Source organism: Silene latifolia, chromosome 10 (genome assembly GCF_048544455.1).
Source record: "Silene latifolia isolate original U9 population chromosome 10, ASM4854445v1, whole genome shotgun sequence".
In the NCBI taxonomy this organism is placed as follows: Eukaryota; Viridiplantae; Streptophyta; class Magnoliopsida; order Caryophyllales; family Caryophyllaceae; genus Silene; species Silene latifolia.
In genome coordinates, this window is record NC_133535.1 from 5,359,987 (window position 1) to 5,385,078 (window position 25,092).

Sequence of the window (25,092 nt, forward strand, 5' to 3'; positions counted from 1 at the left end):
TTACGTGCATTGTCCCCGAGCCCCAACCAGGGTGATATCCTCGTGATAGTGGTTCGAAGCAGCGACTGATAGATTGAATCGATTATTTTATTTACATTAATGATGAAAACCATTATCGTAGATGAAAACTGATTTTTCTTTAAATTATACGTACGCTATATGTAGGTTAGTTACGTTAATGATGAAAAACTGTATTATGTCATCAGAATGAAGACCGTTATTGAAATTATGAAATCATATTACGTCAAATCTTGAATTATGGGCTTATTTATAATGTTACGACATTGCACATTTAATAATACTCATGTATATGATCATGTATCAATAACACCTGTTATTCCGATCCGTGCATTTTTTGCACGGGTTTAAAACTAGTATCGTTTGATTCTCCATGACAATTTGCAATGTAGAATTAACTTTTTGCATAAACTCCTATTTCAAATGAAGTATTCAAATGTGTCTGATTATAAACATGAAACAGAGTTACACGTACTAAAAGTCACACTTTCCCTTTAGGAGTGCTAAGTATGCTACTTCTTTCTTCAGGTTTGAAGGAATTAGAATTAGGGAATCTTATGCTTTTTGTCCAACACAAATTCTCATTGAAGACATGACATATCCGTCACAAGCTGAAGACGGATACCATTTTACCTCACAATGTACCCACTTTTTCTCTCTCTGCAACACTATTCATGTGGTCCCCTTTCTCCACTAACCCATTTTGTTACCATTTTATCTCACAAAATATCCGTCACAAATGGTAACCCGTCACAAGGGAGACCAATTGTTTGTCCAACACAAGACATCACATAAATATGGCCCATGAATAAGCAAACGATCTCATAATCTTACAACTTCGATTCCATAAGAGCAATTGAAATGAAAAAACTTTATATAAATTTCTTTCTATGCTATGTCATTTTTCGCGACCTTCAAGTTTGTAAACTTGTTGCCCCAATGGAAGATCTTTTAATATTGTTCTTAATTAGGACCACTATTAATCTTCGTTTCTCCATCAAGCTATTTTATTTTCTTGAAATAATCAAAGAGCTTGGTTCTTAAATAAGAACCTAGTTCTTATTTTGACGAACTCAATACTATTGACAGTGTTAAAACTAAGAACTACCATTGCACCTGTTTTAAAAAAATCAATACGAAGTAAGTGCTTGTTTGGTTACCCACTCAATTCATGGGAGTTCTAAAATCCCATGAATTGAGTTTTTTCAAACTTGTTTGGTTGCCTTAAATATGGCAAAATGTAGGAATTTACAACTTCCTGGAGTTTCCAACTCCTATATGATGTAGGAGTTTAATTACCTAACCCCCTCTAGGTAATTGCAAACTCCCCCATCTTATCCCTCTAAATTTACCCATTTACCCTTAATAAAAATGTGAGGCTAGTAATATTATTGAGGGATATATTGGTATTTAGATATTAAAATCGGGTGAATTACATAATTTAACCAAACAAACCATTGGAGTTTAATTCATGGGAAAAACAAATTCCTCCAAGGCAACCAAACAAGTTTTTGCCATTTCATGTGAATTGCATATGGAATTGAAATCCGGTGAATTGTAAACTACCACAGGAGTTCAATTTCTATATGAACCAAACGAGCACTAAGTATTATAAGGAGTTGTTTGGTTGCATGTTGGAACTTGTATTGCCTATGAACTAAAACACATGGTTTTAGAATTCATGTTCATGTGAATTAGAAAATATTGTTTGGTTGTTAGGAAGGAAGTGCAATTCAAGTAGAGATTTCCACTTATCTAGGGGGACCTAGGTAAGCAATTTCCTCCATTTTAGAGAAAGTAGAATTCATGTGAATTGAGGTAGTCAAACAATATACCACTTATCGCTAGATTTATTTAAGCCTAAATTATATTCATTAAATAAATTTAGTTGAAATTAATTTAATTCAACTCAGTTCGATTGCTTGGAAGGACTTTCTTTTAAGTTGTCTGCCACATCAGTCGCTCAAGAGCTTTGGTCTCTACCCGGATCCAATGGAAAATGACCCTTTCACAAACAGCCGAGTCCTTAAATAGGGCATTAGTCGGAACTTGGAAGGTACGTCATAAAACGGTCTTACAATAAAACAATTTGAAGCCCAAGACCTTTCAAACGAAGTTAAGCCCAACTCCACATCATCGATTTTCACACCGACCCAACTCACAAAACAAACCTGTAAAGCCCAGAGTGCAACACTCAAATGATCAACTTAACTCAAAGTTCTACCCCTTCTTTTCATTTCGCGCTCAAGAAAACCGCCATTAAAACTGCAACAATTCCCTCTTTTCCGATGATTGTGCGACGGATAATTCACCGTCTGCGATGAAACAGCGACGAGGATTTCAGAGGTATAATTTGATTTGGTTTAATGTATAATTTCGTTGCTAATTCTTCAATTATTTATGTGAATTACGTGTGTATGAATTCCGGTATTGTTATTGATGAAATTAGTGTTTCGTTGCTATTGATTGACTGATCGATTGATTTAGGAGTGATTTTAGGGTTTAAGAGGTGCAATTTGTTTTCGTTTATGTATGATTAGCTGCTAATTCTTCAATAATTTATGTTAATTATGTGTTTATGAATGCCGGTGTTGTTGTCGATGACTTTAGTGTTTCGTTTCTATTGATTGATTGATCGATTGATTTTGGAGCATATTTAGGGTTTCGAGAGGTAAATTTTGTTTTCCGACGACGCGCGATAAGGATGTACGATGATTACGCAGCTCAGAACTCGCGGTGTACGGTGAAACAGCGACTGCATTTTCAGAGGTACAATTTGATTCGTTTTATGTATGATTAGTTGCTAATTTGGAAGAATTTATGTTAATTGTATGTTTTATGAATGCCTGTATCGTTACTAATAATGCTTTATAATTTGGTTTATGTATGATTAGGTGCTCATTCTCAAGTTATTTATGTTAATTATGTGTTTTATGAATGTCGGTTTTGTTTTTGATGACATTAGTGTTTCCTTCTCATTGATTGATTGTTCCATTGATTTAGGAGCAATTTTAGGGTTTTGAGAGGTAAAATTTGTTATCTAATTACGCGCGCCCAGGGCCGTCTGGGAGATTATGGTGGCCCTGTACGAAATTAAAAACGGGGCCCTATACCGAATACAAGTATTAAAAAAAAAATCTTAAGGTTAAGGTTAAAACGGGTCAAATATTTTAAATGAGATGAAAGTGAAATACCCAGGAATAATAAGATGTTTGTGTTATCTATACAAGTGAGTTAGTATTTAACGCGCGGAGGATGTACGATGATTGTGAGGCGGAGAATTTGCCGTGTACAACGAAGTATCTGCGTGGTTTTGAGAGGTACAATTTGATTTGGTCTATGTATGATTATTTGCTAATTCTCAAGTTATTTACGTTAATTATGAGTTTATGAATGACAGTAGTATATATTGTTGCTGATAACATTAGTGTTTCCTTGTTATCATTGATTGATTGAATTTTTCTTATGAGTAATTATGCCTTGTGATTTGGAACAAATTAGGTTATGTTTGATGATGATGTGCAATTGAATGCGTACTTTGAACTTTGAAGTACAAGCCCTAGTATCAGTAGCATGATCTCGAAACTTGTAGTTGTGCTATTATGAGGTGTTTAATCAGTAAGGATGTTTCGTTGTAAGATTTGTAATTTATAATAGGGTTTTTTGAATGTAGCGTGATTGAGAAGTTGTTTTATTATGCATATCACAGTTGATAAAGTGAAGTTATGCATGTGAAAGTTAAATGAGATTATGAGATTAGAGAAGTTGGATGCCATCTTCTGAGGTTCAAAACTCGGATTGTGAATTGATGTGTGATGCAAATTGGTTGATATACAGTTATACACACTCTAGACGGCTTCCCATACTTGTTGCCAAAATGATGAATATTACTGAAATTGTCTGGAATCATACAAGGGATGTGAATAGGCTCTTGGGTTAGAAATTGATCCCAGTTTGATTGATAAAGTGGAACTACGTGTCTTATTTGGCATCACCGGGTAGACTAGGTGACCAAACAAGATACTCATGTTGACAAAATAGTCTACGAGGTCATGGTTGCCTGAAATGGTAACTGAGAGCTAAATCTGAAGGTTACACTCTATATGACTTCCCACTGTACAATTATATAACTTGGTAAAGAGAATCATGCTAAGAGTGCACATTGGTTGAAAATATAGTTGTGTACCAGGCCTTATCTGTAAACCCCCCGTCCTGGTGGGTTTTAGGGTTTACGATGCGTGACAATACCAAGTAATTATGACACAGTCTCCTGAGATGGTACAAAATTATCAATCAGGGTACAACGTTTAGAATGATTGAAAATTGGGGAAACCATACTTGGGGATTTGGGGTAGACGTTGCTATAATGTTGGCAATGATCCCATGCTGGACAGTAAAGACTAAAGAGGTGTACCATGTCATTTTTGATATCTTGCTTGTTAAGGACACTGTCATTCAAAACTTGAGGGTTACAAGAGGTATCCATTTTCACAAAATTAGTCTTAAGATGCCACTAAGTTGTTTTCAACCACTACATGGTCTGAAATAGCCGCTTGAGATTTTTAGCGGATAGCCAAATTTGAACGTTTAAGTCGTGTTATTGGTGTAACACAATCGATGCATTTTTCCGCTTTCCCTTCTATAGGGACACACTAGGCCAAAACATTTCTGTACGACTAAATTGGGCCCTTGTGTGGCAATAGGTAATCCTGATGAGCGTTTGTGAGTTGGTGTTGAACTGTTGATGATTTTAAATCATTTTGGCATAGTCGTTCGAGATGTTAACACCAAATTTGAAGGTTATAACACACCTATTTAGCTATTGGAGATTTGGAGTGTGGCATAAAAGTGATCCTAGTACGTTTGTGACTCTGTTATAACACTTTACTTATTCTGATATCTCTGGCTGAGATGGTAACAGATAGCATCAACAGAATCTGACTTGTTTAGTAATTGTTTATTTTCATGGGTTTGCCGTTTTAGAGTTCAGTCTGTTTGCTTGCGTATATCTATCATCAATAGACAAGAGTAGTAGAAGGCATATACTTAAGTACATATGATGGTACTAACTTCAGAAGAGGTAAGAGAAGGGTTATATACTAAGGCCTTTTCATAATGGAGTAGCTGCAATTATGAATGATACCTAACTAACAATTTTCATAATTGTTATCCATAAGTTGGCCATTATGCATATTCTCATTACCTAGCGTTTCTGGTTGCCATCTAAATAAGAGTAGTAGCTACTACTTAATGACACTAAAGCTTTCTTATGCTGGTATTTTATTGATTGGCAAATACTACGAATCTTTGATGGCCAACAATGTTTATCAGTAATTCAGTTTACATAATAGCGCAATCCTGGTTTCCTGGAAAACCAACTTTCAGACTTCAGTCTGAGATAATGGGTTGATTTTGGGGTGACTGAAGGATTCTAGCGATTACTACTGTTTAGTTTCTCTGGGAAGGGTATAACTACATAGGGAAAGTCATTTAACCCTCTGTACATCTCCGTGGGTTGCATAGGAGTTAAGATAGCTCTTACAATGTCCTTTTATTTTCATTTTGTCGAAGTACTACAAGATAAGCACACTTAACTCCTCAACTGACTGTATATTAAATTGTGTCCAGATTGTTGAGAAAGAATCAAACGGAGATTTATTGGGGTCGTCCACTGATGACCTCTACTGATGGTACCAGTCCATTGTGGTCTGTTTGCTGTGAAAGAACTGAAATTATCACAGCAGCTGGAGGAAAATTATCATGGTGGTCTGTTCGCTGTGAAATTATAACTCCCAAGTCAGAGGCGAGATTTGCGGTCAAATGCTCCAGTCTTGCATCATGACCGTATTAAGGTCTGATATCCCCAGAACACATTCTATGTCACCATCCTCCTCTTTTTTTGTGCCTTGTTTATGATATCTGATAACCAGTTTCCCTTGCTGTTTCTGCAGGTCATTATTTCTATAGGGAAATAAGGTGTATGAATCTATAACAACCTTCGTCGATATGGTATGGGTGACGATGGAACTATATTTGGATTCAGCATGGTCATGCAAGATTTCCACATTGGACTGCACCATCTTACCTACATTGTAAATTTCCTACTTAAATCTATATCACTTGCCATCAATATATCATTCAATTTCTTTTTACTGCATTGAATTTAATACAATAATGGATATTACTTTTCTGATATTACTTTTCTAATGCCTCCTCTTTGGGATATTTTACCCTAGAAATACTTATGTCCTCCGGGAGGATGTCCTCCTTACACTCAAAGGAGGAGGACCATCTTCCTCATTTCCATTTTGGCCCTCCTCCTTTGAGTGTAAGGAGGTCGTCCTCCCTGAGGACCCAAGTATTTTCCATTTTACCCTTGTTCTTCAATAATGTGGAATTCCTACTTACGTCATGACTTTTGTTGTACCAAACAAAGTACTACTCCGTATAAGCTACAATGTCTTTACTATACCAAGTTTAAATGTTTTAACTGAGGAGATGAACATTCTGCTCTTCTTGTAACTATTTCAGAATGTGGTTTTGCTTAAAAAAAGATTGGCATTTTATCTCTTCTTTTTTTGGCTGCGCCTTTGTGTTCAAAGTATCAGAACTCCAAGTAATGTGTTGTTTCATGCATGGCAATCGGAATATGCCTGAATTTTGACCAAGTTAATAATGGACGCATGGTATTAAATCAAAGCAGCTACACCTAAACATGACCTTTGTTTTGAAAAGCTTTTAAAGGTCACTGTGATTCTGTGAATGTGCTTACTGTATTTTGAAGCAATATTTCCCATATTAAGCAAAATTAGGCTGCAATGGCCGATATTGCGACTATGATGGAAATTGGAAACTGAGATTTAATACTATGATTGGAAGGTTATGCAAGTAACACACAAAATCCCTTTTAGGAATCATACATTAATAATGTGTTGTTTCGAATTTGCTGAAAATTTAATTCCGATATAGAACATTATGTCCCCTTTTTTTCAGAAGATTTGATTGAAACATTTCACATATATGATTATTTATTACTTCTCTTGTTACTGTTGATCTTCAGGTACTCCCTTGGGCCTTGGCAGTTGGCACCTGCCATGTGTTTCATTGCTACATAGTCCACAGTTGACAAAGCCTAGCACATATATGGGATACAGCTTTAGAAGGTACGCTGGTCGTTGCTTCTCTTAAATACTTTAGTAGTTGGTTGCATTTTATGCTATTACTGGGAATGATGGATATCATGGTAGTTTCCCTTTGAGGTTCCTATTGCTTTCTGGAACACGCTGATTATGTGTTGCACATTGAAATTTTTCCACTAATGAGTGTACTTTTCAATACTTGCATAATGCATTTGGTAAATAGGTTAATAGGAGATAAGGGAAAATGGTTAATGCGCGGTTTGACCGGTATGGCTGTATGCATTACTTGGATTACCATGTCCATATCCTATTACACGATGAGGATGTTGCATACTTTTCTTTGTTGTGACTTGTGATTACCTGCAATGTGCTAGTGTCTGGATTAACATTTTAATCATTGACTTGCTTGGTTATTTAGATTCTACCTAGTTGCCTTTTTACTTCTGTTCACATCTTGTGTGTTGTGAACATGAAGTTACTATCAGACTTTGACGCAAGATTTCAGTATTAGAGATAAATACATGTGTAAATAGCGTAAAATAACAAAGAAATTAGATACGAGTAAATAGAAAAAGTCAAAAACTATTGGCACCTCTTTCACAAAATCATTTTCCTACCACCAAGCCTTATTAGTTACTCTTACTCCTATGCAGCACAAATTCTCATTTATAACCGTTGTAAATGAGAATTATTTACAACGAGAGTGCAAGCCATCCAAACCAACATTTTTTTTGTGTCATAGTGCATATCACCCCTTCGTAGTAACTTGTAACGATTATAAACAAGACTTGCTGATTATTCAGTGGCCCGATGCATTTTTGTCTTTTCATTTTTTTTTACTGTTCCAAGTTTATCAAAAGACCATACACTATTCTTGCATATTGAGGTGCATCTTTTTCTTCCCTCATGACTCTGAAAATGCTTATAATTTGGCATAAAATAAGAAAAGATATGTTTATACTGTATTTTATGGGGAGTATAATATAGAATTCCTAGTGTCATATATGTACATGCTCTCAAGTCAACTTTTGTTGATTGTCTTATGTAAATAATAAGCCATGACATAAGCCATACTTGTGGATAATGGGTTCTGATTCCTTCTTACGTCCTTCCAAGAAGTTCCCCACTCAAGTATAGAGATTTTATGCTTCATAAATCTTTGCCTAATGTATAAAAAAAAAATTTGGCTCCTATTTTTTTGACAATAATTTCTGTGTTTCTGTAGACATAACATTATCTAACCGAGCGACAACTGCTAAGCACAATCCAATCTTGACGCGCAAAAGACTAACCATAGTAAATGCAGTTTTGCTCATCACTTATCATAGTCTAGATTTAGCAGAGTGAATAGTTTCTTCACTATGTTTAATTGGTTACTTATTTTTATTTTAAGGTGTTAACTATTTGCGTGTTAACTTGCATTAAAGTAAGTTTGATCCACTTGTCATCCCAAAACGACAATATAGGATCTACATTCTCTTCTAAATGATCGGAATGGAGGAAAGCTTCTTAAAAGTATTATTCTATTATTTGATACACTGTGCAAGTTTAATGACAACAATATCCTAATGTCTCAATGACTTTCATTTATTGAGGGGTAAGGGGTAGGATGTACGTAACCTTAACCCTGTGTTAACAACATAAAAAGATTGTTTCCAAATGATCAAGATAAAAATTGCAAAAATTGCATCGAAGGACTACTATCTCATAATAGAAAGAACTGCAAGCAATTTAGTCAATCATTTTGTTTTATTTATCATAAACAATAAGTCTTGCTTCAGACAATCTGAAATAAGACGGATCAAATTTTACCATTTTTTTCATAGGATGCAACCATTTAATAACAAAATGTTATAACTAAAGTTGTCACTTTTTACCCTGAAAATGTTGTTAACCTTTTATTAGAAAATAGTAACTTTTTTATTGTAAAATGGCTACATTTGGTCCGTCTTATTTCAGACGGGATTTGCATATCATAAAATTCATAACAGCAATCAAAGAGTAGTGACTAGTGAGTATTTGATTCTAGTGAAATGAAAGATTTAATATTTTCTGATCTGAATTAATTATTTGGCCCTACCCTCTTTTGTCAATTTAATTAACTTGACACATCTGGAATTCATTCCGTCACCTTCATTGGTACAATTGCGTACGGAAGATTTTGACCTGGTTTAATTATCTTATATACAGCCCACGCTATGTGTAGGGTCTTTCATCCTTGAATCCTTATGGTAGGTAGTTATGGATGATCCAAGATAAACTTATTGGCCATTGTTTTTTATAGCCATAGTTCTGCAGTAACAGGAACATGCATGAACCTAGAACAAAGCTTTAATGACTAATGACCAACAACGTAACGGGGTGGTGACCCATTCAGATTATATAGTGTCCCATGGCAGATATGGTAGGAGGTTTACGTAGTTAATGAGAAGATGGAACTGCGTTTTTTTAGTATTATGCTGTGCATAAGAAAATGCATAGTCGCGTACATTATTAACCTTTCACTTTTAACATATTATGCATTCAAGTAAATTTGGTTGCTAAACAATTGTACAGTTGTACTTGCTTTTGTTGTGAATTAGTTGTCGTACTTGTTGTCTTGTCGATCAATGTAGATCAAGATACAATTTTTCACTAAGCATTCGAAAATTGGGGATAATGTTTTATACATTAATGTTAAGACACAAGGTTGTACAAAATGAAAGCACTAACATTATAGCTTAGTTATACCCCTTCTAGGTTTTTCATTTGTCAGGTGTACAATAGCGTAGTATAGTAATTAGTAAGGCTATCATCTTTATTTGGACTCAAATTTAATTTTAGTTTAATTCTATTGAATTCATTTTATTGTAGTTTAGTTTAGTTAGGTCCAGTAAATTCACTTTATTTTAGTCCATAAAAACAGAGCTTAAGTACCCCTAGTAATTCTTCAAGTAGTTATACTCTTCATAAACTCCCAAACTAATGAGAGGTAGGTAGCAACATGTCATGTGAGATTACAAGTCCACTTCAAAGGCAATGGTGAAAGAAATCACATCGAATTGATTACAATTTACAAGTTGGTGGAGTACAAGATTATTTTTAGGAAGATTGTTGTTCCATGGTGGGAGTACGATCCTATAATGGAGTGTTATTTAAATTGTGTTTCCACGGTTTGTCATTAGAGGAAGGAGGGAGGATGGAGAGGGTTATGGTACGGATTGACGACACCTATTCTAGTTGTACTGCAAAATGCAGCATTGAAACCAGTATCTATTTTGTTTAATTTAATACTCCGTACTATTAAGTACTCCGTATTAAGCCTGCGTGATTAGCAACTTTTCCAATTATACTTGCACTTAATACCATTAGTTAAAGTCAGATGAGTATTTAAGGTTTATTATTTGGGTACCCTCGAGGCCTCCATATTTATAATGTTATGTATCAGGATTTGACCCTGCCTGCTTGTACATGAGTAGTAATGGCTGTTCTTATTTAATTAATTGAGTAGTAAGACCGAAGTTTCTTAGGAGTTGACATTTTACTCGCATCTTAGAACTTACTCTTATATGTTTATGAAAGATTTTTGTAAACGTATTTGATAAAATTTTCATTTATAAACTTGTAGGAGTTTCAACCTTTTGATGCCTGCAGTAGTGCAGTTATAGCTTTCAGTTCCATTAAATACTGGATGTATACTTATAGAGTAGGGCTTTAGAGAGCCAAACATTCTATAGTTACATCTTTTTCAAATTGTTAAAAATAAATAAATAAATAAAAATTGGTTAACAGAGACTTAACAAAGAGCAAGAGAATTGCATATAGGTCTCTGTTTTTAATCTTAAGCACTGTCCCTTAGACCTTATGAATACCAATTAAGCTCATAGGCTTATGTAATTAGAGTCAAATGGTACATTACTCAAATGAAAGAAGTTAGATATTTTAATATCTTTAATCTCGCCTAGGCATACTTTAGATGTATGGATTTGAACCTATATATTGAGTTATAATAGGCGTATAAATGTATAATTTTATTTTAATTTGAACTTATCAAAGCAATCTATAATATTCTAAGTTCTCAAAACTTGGTATTTTAGTTTGTCGGATACGACATTGCTCAACATAAGAAAGTATTTAAAATACTAAAATATGTATCGAGTCTGGAACTTGTATATACTAGCAAAGTATTCAAAATACTAAGCTAGTCGTGGATGAATCTTTGTTGTGATCGTCAACAAAAACCATTGTCCCAATAAATAAATTACGGAGTATTTAACTTTGAAAATAGTAGTTGCAACTCACAAAGGACTACATATTGCCATCGTGGGGAGGCGGGCCAGGCAGGTTTGGCTCATGCCAACCCTTAACGACCATGGTTGGGTTTAGCCGAGTCTACCGGACTAGACCAAAATTCGATTTTTTTGGCAGGCCGGAGTGGGGAAGTTGAGCCCTAAACCAGGCCCGAGTGTGAGGTCAGGCTACGCCACGCTAAGGAGTAAGATACACTAGCTTTGGAAGTTGCCCCATAGGTTGGGTTGGGACTGAAGTTGAGTTTGTGGATAAGGATAATCGAAGATGTTAAATGAGTTGATATGATATTTTTTTCTTCGAGTTCTTTTGTGAATGGTTGACCAGTGTGGTATTTGTGTACTCGTATATATATATTTTAGTGTTCTATCCTATCGGGAAAATAGTAATATGGCAGTGATATTGGTAATGCCCGTTAAAATTTATCTATGGTTGAGGAGAACTCAGCATGAATCAATCTGGTATATGCATGCTGCTTTGGTAGGTTTCTGTTTATGGACATGCCTTGTGCGATTGTTTTGAGAGTTGAGACTGATGCACCTATATTCACCTAATACTGTACGAGTATGTGATTATGTGAACACGATTAGTCGATTATGGCAAAGTAGTATCGCCCTCGAACTAAAGGACGTACCCTTATGGGAAGCCGCCCTTTCCAAGTATGAAACCGTGGCCCACCTGGAAAGTGGGGCTTTATAATCCTTTACTCTTTAGTCTTTAGGGCATGTGTCCTATCACATGTGTCCTTTTCATATTGACCAGCCTCTCATTGTTATGTTACCGTGTGCTATAGTAATTATTGTGTAGCATTGTGGTATGGTGGCATGGTAAAAAAAAAGTGATCATATTATAATAATAAATAGTGATTAATTTTATGTTTAAAACTGGTTATTTTCAAAAAGTGGGCATTTTATAATAATACTCTGTAAGTAATGATCACTTTTAACATAAAATAATCATTATTTATAATAAAATGGTCACTTTTTATGTAGTTGCTCTGCATGACCGTCCCATAGTATAATTTGTCATGTGTCCTTTTCATATTGGCCATCCTCCTTTCATTGTTTTGTTACTGTTTGATAAGGGTTGAATTAATTAATCTTAAATTATTTTACTCTCTTCCATCCAAATTAAAGGTTACATTTGACTTTGACACTATTTATGATTGTAGAGAATCTTTGGTATTATTAGTTGTATAAGCGGGGAAGTGGCAAATAAGCCCCAAACGTTTGCCACTACGTGCAAATTAGCCCCATAACTTTAAACTAGTGCAAATTAGCCTCATTACTTATACCCGATGTGCAATTAAGCCCAATGGGAGATATTCGGGTAAATTTCTTGCCGGAAAAAGTTGACGTGGCACCGGAAAGATGATTAGGATGGATTAAGCAAAATAAATAATTAAAAAAAAACATGAAATTATCTCTACCTGCCACTCTAATACTCTATCACTTACCTCGCTAATTCTTCTCATCTCTCCCTCTCTCTCATATTTTGAGCTCCTTCCTCACAAGTTACACCTATCCATTTTCTCTATTTTTGTTTGATGTAGTCTACAATGCTCATTCTTACATATTGTTCACCATTTTGTAATTGAAAGTACCACCAAAAACTGGAAAAAATGAAATTTGGGGAAAATTGAATTTATGCACACTCCAATTATATACCGGCATTTTCACGCGATCTAAGCTTGAAAATTGAAGCTCAGCAATAATTGAAATTAAATAACAATATCGATTAAAAATTCATCTCATCGCATATCACTATCATGTTTTTTATTTTTTACTGTATTTGTTTGCATGCCACTGTCATGTTTTTTCTAGAATTCCAAACTGTGAAAATTTGATTTTGATGATTGATAGATTTTGACGATACCAATTGATAGAGCATTACAGTGGGTAGTGATAATTTCATGTTTTTTTTTTTTTTTTTTTTTAATTATTTAACTTAATCCATCCTAGTCATCTTTCCGGTGCCATGACAACATTTTCCGGTGAGAAATTTACTCGAATATCTCCAATTGGGCTTAATTGCACATCGGGTACAAGTAATGGGGTTAATTTGCACTAGTTTAAAGTTATGGGGCTAATTTGCACGTAGTAGCAAACGTTTGGGGCTTATTTGCCACTTCCCCGGTTGTATAAGAGATAACATAGTCATGCGAGATCTTGTTTGATTCATCGTCATGAATGCTATAAGAATATCAAGTTTTTATAATTTTTAATAATGTGTAACTAAAGATATCCACGTTACAAAACGCGCCTCGACAAGCGTAATATAGTCAAATGTAACATTTGGTTTGGATGGTAGAGAGTATTAAGATATGTACCCTTATACCATACCTAGGGAATCACATCCAAAACAACTCAAAAATAAAACGATAGAAAATCAGAAATATGGAGTTAAAGTCAATTCATGCAAGCGTAAGCCTCAGGTCTTTTTCATACACTTGCAGCACAAACGCGGTATTTAGAGCTGCAAGACAGATGTGTAACAGCTGGGTGCTGTTTTTGCTCTTTAGCACACTGCTCTACTGCCGCGTTCTTTTGAGTACACTTAAAATTATTTATAATGAGTGTGGATTTTTGATGTTGATATATTTAACTGCATTTTAAGGTTTTTATTATTCTGTAGTCATAACTTTACTGTTACTTGTGCCATGTAAATCCAGGAAGCTGCCTGCGAAGGAATCCTATGTTTAATTGTGTCTTGATGAATAATGATCCTTGATTTGGCCTTTTAATTATGATTATGAATTCAAGTTATTGAAGGAAATAGGAAAGCAATGGTAATTCTTAAGATTTGCGTATGTATTGGGAGTAGAAGACATTCTAAGAATAATGGTTTACGGCTTATGCGGCCTCTTAAATTACACTGTAACTCTATTTTTTGTGTTTTTAATTGTTTTTGTCAAAGTTGTAAAACTCTTATTTCTAAATGTTAAATGGGTAAATTAGATTATATATGAACGAGTATAAGATATTCTAAAAATAATTTATAGTACTTATATATTACAAATACTTTATTGAAAAATTTTATTGAAAAATTGAAGTGACCCTTCTATGTATTTAGAAGCTCTTTTAAGGCTAATAATGACCCTGTTTAACTAGCTATTAACCATTTTCATGATGTTAGTGATCATTTTATTGTTGATAATTTTATTTTTTATTAAGTGAATCGTATCACTAGTGATCATTTCACAACTTCTAGTAACCATTTTACTTTCAATGTAAGTGGTCTAATGCTATCTAACCATTTCCTGTACATTGTTTTTCCCTAATATTCTTGATAAAATCATGTGTAAATGTCGGTATCAAATATAATTACTCGTGTTTTTCTTCTTTCAAATGGGATATCCGAATAGATTAGTTTATCGAAAGTTTTGTTAAAATTTTAATGTTTGGATGTTGAACACTTGCAAAATTCAAACGGAAATATGATGCTTTTTTTATTAGGTTGCTAATAAGACTATAAGAGGATTTCATTAGCTTTGCAAATTAGTTGTTCCTCGTTATTGGTCAAATTATGTATTATCCATTCCAAATTGATTTTTTTGTTCAAGTAAAATTCCTTTATCACGCTTTTGCATGACATACTCTATATACTTTTCCACTCCCATGTATATACTTTTCCACTCCCATGTATTTGTTGCTTGAAATATAAGTCAATTGGGAGTGGCTTGTTGAGTAAGTCAAAAGTCTAGAATGAATTTTAAACTTTTATCATGAAGACATGAAGTAGTTGTTTACTTGTTTATGATTATGTAGAGGTAAAAGTGTTTAACCCTTGTGAATTTGTGATTGGTGCAGAGGAAATCCAGCTGCTTTCCTTGTATCAAAGTCACAGCCTTGTTGGATTGCGAAAGTGTTTTGACCTTTTCCAGGCAACTTCTGCCAGGTATTACCGTATCCAACTTAAACTGTGCATCTTGTGGTAATTATAATATCTTATTTTGGTTATTGCTAAATATTCCATTTGTCATATCTGTTAATGCCATTTACCTTTTTATCACGAGTACACTTACCTGAAATTTTGCCTTGAGTGACACGTTTAAGCTCCTAGCCATTTTTTATTTGATTTAGTAACCAGTTCCTGTTTTGGCTGATTAAAATTTCCCTTGATAACGATTCAATCAGTCTCTTTTTAGACCGATATATCTGTTTTGAGATAAAACAAGCCAAATAACACACTTGCATAGACAAGACAAGCTTTTTATTGCTTGTCTTATACGGGTATATACTATTTGACTCGTTTTAAATTTAAGACGGATACTACTGTCTTAAACAAGAATTCGTACAATCAGTTACCTTCATCTTATTTAGTTTTAAATCATGCTGTCTATGATTCTCATGACATTGGCCATTTGATTGAGTTAATGTGCCTGTTTAGATCTGTGTCGCTTGAACCTAATTATTAGATTCCTTTAATTACATATTTAGATTATACTAATACTAATTTTCCATTAATTATCACAAGCTTTAGCATCCATGACATACCTATGTTTCATTTGTACAAAGGCAGAGGTTATTATGCTTGAAGTTGCCGTGTTAAAATGTGTGTATATGATGACGAATGACATTTATGGTGATCAATCTACTGTCCATGCTAGAAGAGTAGAAGGTACTAGCAAGGAGCTATATTGTCATGACTCTAATATTACCCCTTTTCGTATTTACACTCTCCTCTTTTCGTATCTAACACTCGGTACTATTATCGAGTTAAATAACATAGTTACGAAATTAATTGTTTGCAATTGTTTGCTTGTAGTGTCATCATGTAAAAACAAGATTTTTCTTAGGATATGTGATGTGAGGTCTAATTAGCTTGCTCCGTCTTGAATAATTAGATTTTACAATTAGTCTCACTATTGGCGGATATATCCATCTAAAGTGAAAGACGGGTCAAATATGCTTGAAGTGATAGATATTTTTGGGCCCCACCATGCAACTTGTTGCCTGTCTTATGCTAAAGTGGGTGGATATTTGACCCGTCTATAACTATAGACGGTGACCCGTCTATAACTATAAACGGATATCTCTCGTCTATAATGAGAATTTGTGTAGAATATGGAGAAATCTACATTCTATTTTTACAAGGTCAGTGACTGTCCAACCAAAAATTAATTGTAACTGAAAACTTTCTCAAGTAAAATGCTAAAATACAATACTTAAAACAGTAAAAAAAATAAAAATTAAAATAAGGTGAGAGCATTGCTGATACATTTTTTTTAATTACATTCTTATTATTTTACCATTTCCCGTCTCTTTCTATAATCTTTTGGAGGGTTTAGGGAACATCACTTGATATTAAGAGATGTCTAGTTTCATACAGTACCTTGATTAATATTTTAATAATTGTCAATTAAAAAAATATTGCATACCTGTCACCCATTTCCTTAACCTGTACCGCTTGACTAGAAGGATCTGCTATGCTAAATATGCTAAACCAGCTGCATCTATAAATATCACAGCATCCTCTTCCATCTTCCATTAATTCTCACCTCATCATTTCAATTCACCTTTGCTTCCTTTTGCAACCACAAGCAAAAAAGTACCTTAACATCAAGAACTCACTCTTCACCAAGTAATCTTTCCATTCCCATTTCCTACAACACTTTATTACACTACACTCTTTATCAGAAACCTGTATCAATAGTTCAATACTATCCTTGTGGCCTCCTTTACACCAATGGTCAAGCCGGAGCCAAAGGCGCTAACTCAATCGTCATCCAAGGATTCCAAACCAATAATGTCACATTCCTCTTCGTCGAGCAAGAAGAAGTACAAGGGAGTAAGAATGAGGAGCTGGGGTTCATGGGTATCAGAAATTAGAGCCCCAAACCAAAAAACAAGAATTTGGTTAGGTTCTTATTCTACTGCTGAAGCTGCTGCTAGAGCTTATGATGCTGCCCTCTTATGTCTTAAAGGCTCCTCAGCAAACCTCAACTTCCCTTCAATAAATTACGGTCATAATAATAATTTTGATTATAATAATGGTAATACAGTCATGTCTCCTAAATCCATTCAAAGAGCTGCAGCAGCAGCTGCTAATATTGTTGATACTCATCATCATTCTAATCCCACACCATCATCATCCTCATCTTCGATATCGTACTCGTCATCATCCATGGCATCATCACCATCCATGTCTTCATCCACACCTGAACAGCTCATTGATGACAACATCTCTCTTGCTAATAATGATGGTGTTTATGATGTATCACCCATGGTGTTGGCTAATGAACTATGGTTTGACTTGTCTCCTAAATGCATTGATCCCATGATGAATAACATGTTCTTTGATCCACCATCAATGATTATGAATTTTGAAGAGTTTTATGAAGGTGATATTCCCTTGTGGGACTTTACTAATTAGGCTGTATGGAGTTAGATTTGGGTCATTTTTTACATTTTATAATTTCATTCTTTTTATTGTTCTCAATGAGGATAATACTGACGGTGATATATATATACACATTCGTTAAAACAAGTAATTTTTTTTTTTAAATTATTACCCAAGGGAAACAAGAATTTGGAGAAAAAATATCCACATTCAATTAGAAACTTTTCTTTTTTACTGGAATCTCATATGAGAGATTATATGTATTTATATATATTGAAGTCGTCTGGTAAATGTGTGCTATGGTTCAAAACTTCTTTGGTTGTATTTGTATAAGCCTTGGAATTTATTGTACTATCACAAGATCATCATCTAGTTCGTCATACATGTGTATTTTGTATCATTAGTAATATTATTACTATTATTTACTCCGTAAATTGGGGTACTAGTTGGAGTATATGGTCTAGATGTTTTGAGTAGTTTATGTCATTTTCGCTCTTGTTGTTAAACAGAAGTCACAGCTGCCTGTTGTGGAGTGCAGTTTTTAATAAAAATATATGCTCTTATTTCTTTGTGAAGAATGACTAAATGAGAAAGTCAATACCAATAGCGTAAATTTCTACTACTGTATAATTTAGGTGTTTCATTTGAAATTATATATGCTTGCTACTTGTACATGTTTTTGTAGATGCTCCGTTTAGGTAAACTACTGTACGGTTTATCCGCGAGCATACAACCTTATTTTTTCACATATTCATCAAAATAAGTTTTATCATATCCATGAAATAAATTGACAGGATAAAAGAAAATAAATTTGTACTCCATATCTGTTAATCAAACGAAGCATCTACCCTACATGTTAATTCATTTTGTTTACATAATATGCTACGGAATAATTTTTTTTTGTATGAATATATTGGAACTCGTGTTGATTATTACATACGGAGTATTATTATAATTATTATTATGTCAATTCATCTTGATGAATGAAGTATAATACTTATATTGTTGCACGATATAGCATACGTTCATCTGGTATGCCGTATAGCAATTGTTTATGTAATACTAATCCATGATTATTCAAGTTTAAATGTTACAAATGCCTAAATAAGTATAGATACAGTTAACCATACACTGATACACATGTAGTATTCATTATACACGACTCAGTATTCATTCAACTACTTACTATACTCTAGTATACGCGACTGAAAGGGCTCATAGGTGGCAATTTATGAAACTATGAACGATTGCTCTTGCTCATTTTATATTTGTATTTGAACTTTGTTTAGTTTTATTATCTTTAAACCTCTCAGTCCGTAATAAGCTAGAGTCATTGAGGCACTTGGATGATATTGTTGTATATTTAAACCTCTCACCTTAGCTTGATGCGAGCTCTTTGCCTTAGTTGAGTACTTGAGTGTGGTCAGTGGTGACTCTAGGTCGATACTTACATGTAGTAACCCTTGCTTTTAGTCTTAATATAATAAACTAATTAGGTAAAAATTATACCCTAATTTTATACTAAGAAAAAAGAAAGAAATGTAAAAAGGGCAAAAGGCAAAAAAAATGAATGTTCCACAAGCTTGTAAATTAGGATAGGAAAATTGACCTTAGAATACATTTTAAGAGTTTTATGAGTTTAGATATAACAGTGAACAATTTAATACTCCATCCACCCATAGAAATTGTTTAAATAGAATATATTGAAATGGTTAACAAGTGAATTTTTCAACCTGGGTCATTCGGAAATAAGTCTCTAGCAACACAAGGGTAAGACTATGTACATTCGATCCCCTCTTATCTCGTAATTTACGGGAGGCGCTATAGTAATGTTGTTGGCTAACAAGTGAATATTTAGTTACTGCCCAGCATTTAAGAGATTTTTGTTATAAAACTTGAGCTCTGAACTAGCTTCACAGAGTTGCATGGCTTGCTATAATATTGCACATGGATTGCCCATGTACATGCAAGCAGGTATACTGCATGGGGCACCAATGCACCATCACTATAATACTTTTTTCATTTTACATTGTATTTGGCCTCTTCAAAATTCTTATTCTTTTCTGCACCCCAATTTTCTTAATTAATGAAGGTATGGTACTTAGTGTGGGCCCATAGCTTGCTAAAACATGGATAAAGAGGCCAAAATTTGCTATTAGTTGCACATTAGCTAATGGGCCCACATTTGATACTATAAGCCTCATAATCATATGATGAACTTTGGCCAAAGATTGATGCACATGATGCACTTGCTGGTATTTTTTGTTTCCATGATGTTATAATGTACAAGTAAGACATATCATGTGAAATAGAGCATCATTTTAAAGTAATGTATACTGTATAGTTCACTTTTGCTTTTAACATTGCCTTGATTTTGTTTTTGGAACAAATTTGATTAATTTGAGCATATACTTAAGTATTTAATCAGTGTAATACTAATGAATTATTTGAATAGACTTAGATATTCTTGCTGCCTAGATCTTACTTCTAATTCTGTAACTTTTGTCCTCATTATTAATTTTGATTCGTGAGTTGTGTAAGTTAAGAATAGTCTATATTCAATTTCAATAATTATACTCGTACTACTTTTAATATGTATGAAAATACGGAGTAATAGTTTATCATCTATGTGAAAGTAAACTTAACTCTCGTTATGATTATTTGTCTCTTATTATAGCGATTTTATAGACTTATGATTAATCGTCTGGTTATTTTTATAAGTTTGATTTTTCAAAATATAGTTAGCTCTATTTTGTATGTATTATTAATACTTGATTTAAAATTTCTTAATAGTTATTGGTCATCCTTTCAGTCAAATTATCAATTGTGCAAGGAAGGAAAATGGGACCGTTATATGCTAGCCTATATGGAGTAGTTTAATTTGTAGAATTTGAGTTGACCAACTACCTTAAATCTAATGGGCCTATTATGAGATTGGCCGGCATGCCAAGATCTTGAGTTTGAAACTTTGTGAAACTTCTATATCCAAGTCCACAACCACCTTTGGTTTGCAGTGAGACTCTTTAGCCTTTAGTCGGCAGTTATTACCTACCCCCAACTTTGATGTTGGAAGTTTACTCGCTCAAGTCTCACCTGGCCATCTTTTTTTTTTTTTTTTTTTTTTTTTTTTTTTTTAATTTGGGTGCGTGTCTTAGTTATATCTTCAAGTTTTTGTAACTATTTAAAAGAGTGTATTTTTTTTCTTTCATGTCTTAACATGTGTCAAAAGTAAACGTAAAAAATTCATCGAAATGAAGAGAGTATAATTTATACTATACACCAGTATCCGGCAGAATGAGTGTTGTTGACAATTTTCACACATTTTAGCATACAAGTTGAAAATATTAGCCACTAGCCATGTTTGAAGTTTTTAATATATAGACTAAATGTCTTCCCAGGCATTATTTGGAAAATGAGTGAAAATTCTCAGTCATACTAAGGAAGCACATTGGTTGAAATAATATTAGTTTACGTTCTAATGATCAACAAATGTTGTACAATGTCATTTTCAATTTTCAAGGTCTTTCTAGATAAAGATATGGTGAGATGAAACACCACTTTATTTTTAAATAGAGCACTCATGTTGAATAAAAAGGTAGTACTAGTGTGTATATGACTAATATGAGTTCTTCCAGATACACTTGCTTGTGGTCTACAATGTCATAAATGGCTAAATTTTTTTGGAATCATACTAATGCTGCACATAGGATATACTGTTAGTAACATGTCCCGTATTGATCGCTAGAATAGTATACCATGACATTTTCTACATACCAGTGATAGAGGTATGCTGGCTGAAAACACTACACGACTATTATAAACAGCACCCGTGTTCAGTAAACGTAGCCCTAGTGGGTACATGAGTTATTTTTTACAAACTCAGCTTACACTGAAATAGTAGCCCAAGGAGGGAAAGAATAGCCAAATTTGAAGATTGTGAATTATGATCAACATTCTAGACAACTTCCGGGGCACAATGTCGAAAACCATTGAGAATCTTTGATTGTAGTTTTAGGGTTCACATGAGATTTGATCCTAATAATTTATCCAATGTTTAGTTTTTACATCCCTTTATAGTCGACTCTAGGCGTATTCCGGGTACTATCTTGAAAGCGCATAGAGCCATAGAGTTTAGTGTTGGTTATTTGTCCCATTCGATCTAAAAATGATGCACCATGTCGTTTTGCGACACACAAGGAAAGACGCGGTGGGGAAGAAAGCAGCCCTAGCCTCTGTCCGGCCGGGAAATCCTTCGTGATAGTGGTATGGTAAGTCGTTAAGTCGCCAGGCTGCTAAATATGGCACCAATAACGTGTGATAGTCCTAGTGGGTAAATGAGTTGTTTTTCATGAACATGGCTCATTGTGAAACAGTCTCCCACGGTGGTATATCTCCAAATTTGAAGATTATAGTACATACCACGGCTTAGTGCTAGTAATCAGGCATGCTATGTTGTTTTTGACATCCCTCCTGATAGGGGTATGGTTGATCGAAGCACCATTGGGCAGTTAAATGCGGCATCCATTTTGGATAAAATAGTCCTAATGTGTAAGTGAGCATCTTTAAACAAACTTTCCTAGTTCCTAATAGTAACCTGAGCTAGGTACACAACCAAATTTGAAGGTTATAGTAGATTACTTACGCGTATATGTGTTGGTAAAAGAGAGTGAATTTTCAAGATTCACGCTACAAGTGCACATTGATTGTGGTTATGGTGATTTATCCTATATAGACCAATTAAAACAGTGTACTATATCGTTTTTGTCATCGTTTGTGATAGGGGTAAGTGGATTCATAACACCTCTATGTTACTAAACAAGATACTCTGGTAGTCTGGTTGAATAAAAGTAGTCCTAGTGTGTGTATAGAGTTGTTTTTATCAAACACAATACTTTCTGAAATAGTCGCCTCAAGTGGTAATGTATAGAAAATTTGAAGGTTATGTTTCACATTGAGGCACATTTGTGGGACAATGTTGATACTATTAGGATATTAAACCATCGGTTGAGGCCGAATTCATGCTTTTGTATCTGAATATTGTGAGCTGCCAAAACCAGGCAAGCATAAGAATTCTGATGCTAGACCGAGAAAAGTTTTGAGGATCATCCAAACACACCATTATTGTTGATATTAAGTTTGTTGTTTCATATCTTGGAGCATTAAACAGCATCAGCATTCTAGTGAACGAGAATACCATTGGAAATTTGGAATGATTGGTTGCTGGGATCTGCTGCTGTTAGTTTCTGGTATGGTATGTTTGTTATGGCAAAGCAAGGGGGTAGCACTGACTTCCGCTTCCCTGACTCCTTGAGCAATGCATTTGAATTTTTTTTTGATAATCCTCATTGCCTTTTGTAAGTTATCTATTGCGTTAATAACTCTCCAAATTGTCAATCTATGTTATAGTTTCGAGTTTTGGATTCTTGCTAAGCCACTATTCTTCCGTGCAGCCAGAATGGATAATACCCAATGTGCACTTCACTCCGTATTTTAAGCAACTCTGTACAAACAAGGCCTTCTGATCCTCCCTTTGCCATGTGTGCTGTAAGATAAGCCGTGGTACAGCCTCTATTGTTGCATCAATGCTGCTGGTAGGCCTTGTTTATCGTTCTCATATAGCATCTGTATCAGCTCCTGCAGACCTAGCTACTGAGTTCATTTCATCAAAGGGTCCGGTGTAAGGGTCTGAAGATGATTCATCTGAGCCTACTTCACTTCACAATCCAGGTTCAATATCCTAATCATTCTAATGCTTTTCTGTGATGGAATTTTTGGAAAACCTGACTGTATACATCAACTTTGGTTACCCAACAACTATTGTAATCTTTGGGCAGGACGCACCTGGTGTATGGTGGGCTTAATGGAATTTGAGTTTATGTTGTGGTGGAGCAATGTTTATTTTTTTCGAAATTTCGAGACTGATACAACTGACTATCCAAGACAGTGTATTGCGTGTGGAATGCTTCCTGAATCCTGAGTGCCTTGGATGCTATAACAGGGAGACGGGAAAATGTAATTATGGTATGCCATTAAGTGATTAATTTCCAGCAAATTTTCGGCTTACAAACGCTTAGATGTTTTGTTTTTTCACTCTATAGGATAAGACTTTTTTTATGTTTACAGGTTCGGGTACTCTTAAGGACTATCACTTAACAACTTAATCAGGTAAGCTAACCTACTCATATATGCATTCTGCAACCTGGGTTCAACGAACGTGCATTTCTGTTGATTTGTACAGAAAGTTCATGTAATTCTAGCATCGCAATGTTTCATTTAGTTGATTCTTTGCTTTGTGGTTTAAGAGCTAGAGCCCAAAAACTTATGGGCTCTTTGATTTCGTTCATGGGCTTATTTGTCGTTGGTAATTAATTTGGAGGTCTAGGCTTTTAGGCTATGGTTTATGGAATGGATGAATGGATCGACCCATTGCCTTATTAATTTTTTAATCTAGAAATGTTTCGGACCTGTATTTCATCAGCTTATAATGTGGTTCAGCAAGTTTTCCTTTTTGGGCCAATTCTATGGTTTCATACTTTTCATGTTGTTACAAGTATGTCTTTACTCAAATATTGAGCAATGTGATTGTCTGATTGATGACTGATGAATAGTATTTTAGTCGTATTTTACCCCGCATTTATATCTTATTCCGACTCGATTTTGTGTGATTAATTGTCTAATAAGCTCATTTAATTACTAATTTATAATAATTAGTCGTATTAGTTTATAATTAATAATTAATTGTATTTATGTATAATATTAGTATTATTATTATTATATTACTTTAATGTGCAGGCAAGACGGGAATGTGGGGCGGAAGAGCAAGACGGGATTATGAGAAGAAATGGCGGAGGTGAAAATTGGCTAAATGATGGAAAAATAAACTAAGTAAAGGAGCAGCTGCTAATATCAGACGGTCTTTGCTGAGCTTTTACTACCACCTCCAGCCACCGTGGTAGCCACCCATCACCACCACTAACATCCTACCACTTCCAACTTCACAACCCAACCTCCCATCACCACCATTGACCACCGTGGAAGCCACCACGAACCCTTCTTCCACTCCCGTCCGTAAACAATACGAACAATAAACCCATCTTTTACACCATCTTAAGCCACCACCACCTCAGCCACCGTGAACCACCAAGTCCACCACCATATCCCACCATCATTCCCACAGTGCCGGCAACCCCCAGCAGCCACCGACGTCCACCGTGAGTGGACCCAACAACCTCCACGGCCTTCTCTTTGAAGCTCTCGCGCCTTCCCTGTTGCTCTTTGCCGGTCAACCGGCAGTCGACTACCCCCA

General features: G+C 34.7%; 2 protein-coding genes across 2 annotated transcripts; both read left to right on the forward strand.

The window, feature by feature from the left end:
• Positions 1-2,204: 2,204 nt before the first annotated feature.
• Positions 2,205-24,330, forward strand: LOC141604845 (uncharacterized). Its single transcript, XM_074423389.1, has 10 exons — positions 2,205-2,364; positions 2,679-2,787; positions 3,249-3,338; positions 5,647-5,870; positions 5,970-6,110; positions 7,079-7,181; positions 15,254-15,341; positions 23,241-23,513; positions 23,621-23,807; positions 23,910-24,330. Exons 2-4 carry the CDS (start codon positions 2,723-2,725, stop codon positions 5,858-5,860), a joined length of 369 nt encoding a protein of 122 aa, XP_074279490.1. The 5' UTR covers positions 2,205-2,364; positions 2,679-2,722; the 3' UTR covers positions 5,861-5,870; positions 5,970-6,110; positions 7,079-7,181; positions 15,254-15,341; positions 23,241-23,513; positions 23,621-23,807; positions 23,910-24,330.
• On the forward strand, positions 16,519-18,361 carry LOC141604844 (ethylene-responsive transcription factor ERF014-like). The gene has a single exon (XM_074423388.1). It carries the CDS (start codon positions 17,133-17,135, stop codon positions 17,817-17,819), a length of 687 nt encoding a protein of 228 aa, XP_074279489.1. The 5' UTR covers positions 16,519-17,132; the 3' UTR covers positions 17,820-18,361.
• Positions 24,331-25,092: the final 762 nt, after the last annotated feature.

Bases quoted from the DNA above. Each gene is read 5' to 3' on its own strand.
- LOC141604845 (XM_074423389.1), top strand. From the start codon at position 2,723: ATGTACGATGATTACGCAGCTCAGAACTCGCGGTGTACGGTGAAACAG. The intron at 2,788-3,248 runs GTACAATTTGAT...TATCTATACAAG, and splicing joins CAGCGACTGCATTTTCAGAG to TGAGTTAGTATTTAACGCGC. The intron at 3,339-5,646 runs GTACAATTTGAT...AATTGTGTCCAG, and splicing joins TATCTGCGTGGTTTTGAGAG to ATTGTTGAGAAAGAATCAAA.
- LOC141604844 (XM_074423388.1), top strand. From the start codon at position 17,133: ATGGTCAAGCCGGAGCCAAAGGCGCTAACTCAATCGTCATCCAAGGAT.